The 6,026-nt window shown below is 36.9% G+C and overlaps 1 protein-coding gene across 1 annotated transcript; it reads right to left on the bottom strand.

Annotated features, from left to right (window-relative positions):
- Positions 1-1,133: 1,133 nt before the first annotated feature.
- On the bottom strand, positions 1,134-3,533 carry LOC121445489 (zinc finger protein 844-like; the record flags this gene model as incomplete). Its single annotated transcript, XM_041647628.1, has 2 exons — positions 3,491-3,533; positions 1,134-2,134 (listed from the first exon to the last, which is right to left on the bottom strand). Coding segments are annotated over exons 1-2 (1,044 nt in total), but the record flags the coding sequence as incomplete, so codon positions are not given.
- Between the last annotated feature and the right edge of the window lie 2,493 nt (positions 3,534-6,026).

Here is a 6,026-nt window from a genome sequence, read left to right as displayed (position 1 = left end):
TTATAGGGTTTCTCTGCAGTATGATTTTTTCTCATGATTTACATTATTCATACATGCAAATGCTTTATCACACTGATTACATTCATAGAGTTTATCCCCAGTGTGTGATCTTTTATGCATTTGAAGAGTACTGTGACGTACAAAGGCTTTACCACACTCATTACATTCATAGGGTTTGTCTCCAGTATGTGTTAGTTCATGTCTTTGAAGATGACTATGATAAACAAAGCCTTTACCACACTAATTACATACACAATGTTTCTCTCCAATATGGGTTCTTTCATACCTTTGTAGATTACTGTGACATGCAAAGGCTTTACCACACTGGTTACATTCATAGGGTTTCTCTCCAATATGTGTTCTTTTATGCTTTCGAAGGTTACTGTGACATGCAAAGGCTTTACCACACTGGTTACATTCATAGGGTTTCTCTCCAATATGGCTTCTTTCATGTGTTTGAAGAGTACTGTGATGTGCAAAGGTTTTAAAACATTGATTACATTCATAGGGTTTCTCTCCAGTATGAGTTCTTTTATGCTTTCGGAGGTAACTGTGACATGAAAAGGCTTTACCACACTGATTACATTCATGGGGTTTCTCTCCAGTATGGGTTCTTTCATGGCTTTGAAGATCACTGTGACATGCGAAGGCTTTACCACACTGATTACATTCATAGGGCCTCTCTCCAGTATGGCTTCTTTCATGATTTTGTAGATTACTGTGACGTGCAAAAGCTTTACCACACTGGTTACATTCATAGGGTTTCCCTCCAGTATGGGTTCTTTTATGCTTTCTGAGGTAACTGTGACATGCAAAGGCTTTACCACACTGGTTACATTCACAGGGTTTCTCTCCAGTATGGGTTCTTTCATGCCTTTGAAGATCACTGTGACGTGCGAAGGCTTTACCACACTGATTACATTCATAGGGCCTCTCTCCAGTATGGCTTCTTTCATGCCTTTGAAGATCACTATGACGTGCAAAGGCTTTACCACACTGATTACATTCATAGGGCCTCTCTCCAGTATGGCTTCTTTCATGACGTTGTAGATGACTGTGATATGCAAAGGCTTTACCACACTGGTTACATTCATAGGGTTTCTCTCTAGTATGGCTTCTTTCATGTGTTTGAAGAGTACTGTGATGTTCAAAGGTTTTAAAACATTGATTACATTCATAGGGTTTCTCTCCAGTATGAGTTCTTTTATGCTTTCGGAGGTAACTGTGACATGAAAAGGCTTTACCACACTGATTACATTCATGGGGTTTCTCTCCAGTATGGGTTCTTTCATGGCTTTGAAGATCACTGTGACGTGCGAAGGCTTTACCACACTGATTACATTCATAGGGCCTCTCTCCAGTATGGCTTCTTTCATGATTTTGTAGATTACTGTGACGTGCAAAAGCTTTACCACACTGGTTACATTCATAGGGTTTCCCTCCAGTATGGGTTCTTTTATGCTTTCTGAGGTAACTGTGACATGCAAAGGCTTTACCACACTGGTTACATTCACAGGGTTTCTCTCCAGTATGGGTTCTTTCATGCCTTTGAAGATCACTGTGACGTGCGAAGGCTTTACCACACTGATTACATTCATAGGGCCTCTCTCCAGTATGGCTTCTTTCATGCCTTTGAAGATCACTATGACGTGCAAAGGCTTTACCACACTGATTACATTCATAGGGCCTCTCTCCAGTATGGCTTCTTTCATGACGTTGTAGATGACTGTGATATGCAAAGGCTTTACCACACTGGTTACATTCATAGGGTTTCTCTCTAGTATGGCTTCTTTCATGTGTTTGAAGAGTACTGTGATGTTCAAAGGTTTTAAAACATTGATTACATTCATAGGGTTTCTCTCCAGTATGAGTTCTTTTATGCTTTTGGAGGTAACTGTGACATGCAAAGGCTTTACCACACTGGTTACATTCATAGGGTTTCTCTTCAGGATGGGTTCTTTCATGCCTTTGAAGATCACTGTGACATGCAAAGGCTTTATCACACTGATTACATTCATAGGGTTTCTCTCCAGTATGGGTTCTCTCATGCCTTTGAAGATCACTGTGACATGTAAAAGCTTTACCACACTGATTACATTCATAGGGTTTCTCTCCAGTATGGGTTCTTTGATGCCTTTGAAGATCACTGTGACATGCAAAGGCTTTACCACACTGATTACATCCATAGAGTTTCTTTCCAGTGTATGTCTTTTTATGCTTTTGAAGATGACTGTGATGTGAAAAGGCTTGACCACACTCATTTCCTTCATAGGGTTTTAATCTAGTATGTGTTTTTTCAGGCATGTGAAGATGACCGTCACATGTAATGGCTTTAATACATTGAGTATATGCAGAAGTTTTCTCTCTAGTTTGACTTTTTTCATGCCTACAATGATAATGATACATATGAAAGTATTACTACATTTAGTACATTGTTGAATTTTTTATCTGTATGAATTAATTTTACAATTTAGTCCTATTTTAAAGAGGAATTATATGTTAACGTTTTATTACCATGTTTACAATTTTGTTTTTCCCCATAATTAAGGCTTGCTTTTCATCTTTAAAGATACATGATTCACATTTACAGAATCTATTTTCTACATGAGAATTTTCGTGTATTTGAAGAGAACTGAAAAAACTCAGAGCTTTACCACTCTTATTGCATTCATAATGTGTCCTCTACTGTGAGTGATACTACATTTGCTAAGTAAACTAGGACAAAGAGAAATATTTATACAGTCCTAGTACTCATGGTGCTTTTTTGAAATGTGAGATTGTTGATATATTAACAATGAGGCTATAAAACTAATTATTTGTATACTTTTACATCAAATTCAACAAGTATACTCAACATGGAGACTGCTACATATCTTCTGTTTGTTCTGAGAGAGAGATATGCTATATCTTTTCACATCCCTATGCTCATGTGGCTTCTATCCAGAGTAACATATGATATACCTAGTAAAGGAAGAATAACAAATACAAGATTTCCACACTGAGTTCACACTTTATGTCCTCATAGACTTGTGGCATCTGGATTAAGGCCTCTCCACAACAGCTGCCCCTTGATTCATGACTCTAACGGCCCCCTCACTAAACTTAACACAGTCACAAGTATATGGGTTAAACTACCTTTTCTATGGACTATTAGTGTAATAGAGAGTTTTAAAGATATACTTATCATCTTTTCAACATGTATATCTTTTATAATGTGAATAATATGAAATAAACAGACAATTTTACAGTATAGTTCTCATTGTATTATGATTCAAATGGTAATATAAATTAAGACATTGTTTCCTTGACTTCTTTCTTAAAAGAATGACTTGCAAATGCAGTTCACCTATCTGAAATTAAGGTATATGATTTTGTGAGAATTTAACAATTATCAATGCATGTTCTTATATACACTGCTGCTTTTTTTAAACATATAGGATGTATTACAATTCTTCAGAGGTATATTTGTATATTTATAAATGAAAATTACCTTTCATGTCTTCTAGAACTTTGACAATGTTCTTCAACCTCATGGTCTTCCCAACTGTATCCTAAAATATAGTGCCAGACATTTTATATTAAAAATTTAAAAAAAATTTAGCTACCATTTGTAGCAAACCCTACAACCATGACTGATTTATTTACCCCATTCTTTTTTCTCAATCATATTACAAAAGTGCACCATTAACCAATGAACAGTTGTCCCCTTATTTGAAACATGAAAGATAATTCAGCCCTACCTATAGTAGTGAGGTTTCTGTAGGTCTCCACCATCACATCTTTGTAGAGATTCTTCTGGGAAGGATCCAGCAAAGTCCATTCTTCCCAAATGAAGTCGACATGCACATCATCATAGGTCACTGTATTCTAAAATATCCCATACATGTGTACAACCAAAAGCATGATTCTGACAACACTGTAAATGTATACTTCTTTGACAATATAGTCATATAATTCTGGTGCTCCCCATACTTATTCCATGACACAGACATCATAATTTAATCACCAAGTCACTTTAGAAGCAAAATGAATAGGAGGCTCACCTCTGTCATTTCTGAACCCTTTGAATGGAATATCGCCATACAAGAGAAATGCCTACTAACCAACAATGAAAGATATGTAAACAGATCAAGAGTACAGAGTACAGATAAGAGAAACTGTATGAAAGATTAATTCCTACCTACAAAAAGAAAAATAAGATGAAAAAGCCAGATGTATTGAATCATACCTCTAATCCTTGTACTCAGAAGGCAGAGGCATGTATATCTATCTTCCTCTGAGTTGAATACCAGCCTAGTCTATGCAATCACTTCTAGGACAGCAAAAAATACATATTAAATATCTGTTTCACATGAAAAATATCAAACAAATATAAAAGAAATAACTCATAGGTTTTTGCTGAAGTTTCTACAAAGAGTTATGCATTCACTTGAACTCTTTATTCATCTACCAGAAACCTGAAGTGTCCCAATTTTAACTGCAATGTAAATAAGATTTTACTAAAAGCACTGTGTGTTTAAAGTTACAAATTGACAAATGAAAACAATAGCAATTAATATGCTGATTATAAATAATCAACACAGAGCAGGAAAGATAGATCAACAGTAAATAGTCCTCCTGGTCTTGCATACAGGTGGGCTCAAGGACTTACATGGGGGATCATAACTATGCATTGTTCCCAGCATAGGGTTTCTAATACCATCTTTTGATCAATGTAAAGACCAGGTACTCACATGGTGCATATCCATGCATACAGGTAAAATACGTAAAGGTAGGCAGAGTAGACAGGATTGAATTATGGAAGGAAGAAGGCAGAGTCAGAGAACCACCATGGAGGTGCCAATATCAGACATGCTGCATCTTTCCCGGTAAGCCACAACCTTGTGGTGATATCCAGATTACTAGAAATGGGTTAAATCAATATATGAGAGTTAGCCAATAAGAGGCTACAGATAATGAACCAGGTAGTGTTTAAATTAATACAGCTTCTGTGTGATTATTTTGGGTGTAAGCTAGCCAGGACGACAAGCAATCCCATCTTCGTCACCAAGAAGGGAACAAAGGGCCACCCTCCTCCTACTACAAAAATATTCTTTTTAAAATAAAAATTCAAAACAAACAAAACAGGCAGGAAGAAGTTTATGCACCTGCAATCCAATGACTCAGAAGGCACAGGCAGTATTAATGTCATGAATACATGCCATTCTGGGAAACATAATGAAACCTTCTGACAAATTTTAAAATTCAAGATATGGGTGAAACTCAGTACAATAGCATATGCTTGATAGGAACCATCATACAACAATATTAAAACAAAAGCCAGGAATGCTGGCCCACTTTTAATCCCAGCACTTGGGAGTCAGAGTCAAAAGATCTCTGAGTTTGAAGCCAGCCTGGTATATAGAGCTACTTTCAGGACAGCTAGGGCTACAAAGACAAACCTTGTCTCCAAAAATAAACTAACAAAAATGAAAACAGTGGGCTATTAAACCACCTAGGCACCAAATAGCAGCTAATTCTACTGAATCTTGTGTGATTTAATGTTAGAATTTATGATGGTGGGGAAGTTATGACAGCAAAAGAAGAAAGCTGACTGATTAGTTTCAACCACAACATGGTAGGCACAAAGAACAGGAAATGAGTTGAGGCTACAGAAACTCATATTGTGGGATTCCCTTCTGTATGCTGTGATTATCATTGGTTAATACAGGAACTGCTTTGGGCTTAAGCAGAGCTATGGGAAAGAACTTAGCTAGGTGGGGAAAACGAAACTGAATGCTAGGAGAAAGAAGGTGGAGTCAGAGAGAAGACATGGAGCCCCTCCAGAGACAGATGCTGAGATCTTTACGTAAGCCACAGTCACATAGCAATAAACAGATTAATAGAAATTGGTTAAATTAATATGTAACTGTTAGCCAGTAAGAAGCTAGAGCTAATGGGCAAAGCAGTGATTTATTAATACAGTTTCTGTGTGATTATTTCAGGGCTGAGCAGTTGGGAACTAACAAGTGGCTTCCCACAACAAA

This window comes from Microtus oregoni, unplaced genomic scaffold (assembly GCF_018167655.1).
Source record: "Microtus oregoni isolate MIOR12 unplaced genomic scaffold, Mior012 000199F_ref0000230, whole genome shotgun sequence".
Taxonomy (NCBI): Eukaryota; Metazoa; Chordata; class Mammalia; order Rodentia; family Cricetidae; genus Microtus; species Microtus oregoni.
Note: the sequence above shows the minus strand (reverse complement) of the source record. Positions and strands in the feature narration are given on the sequence as shown.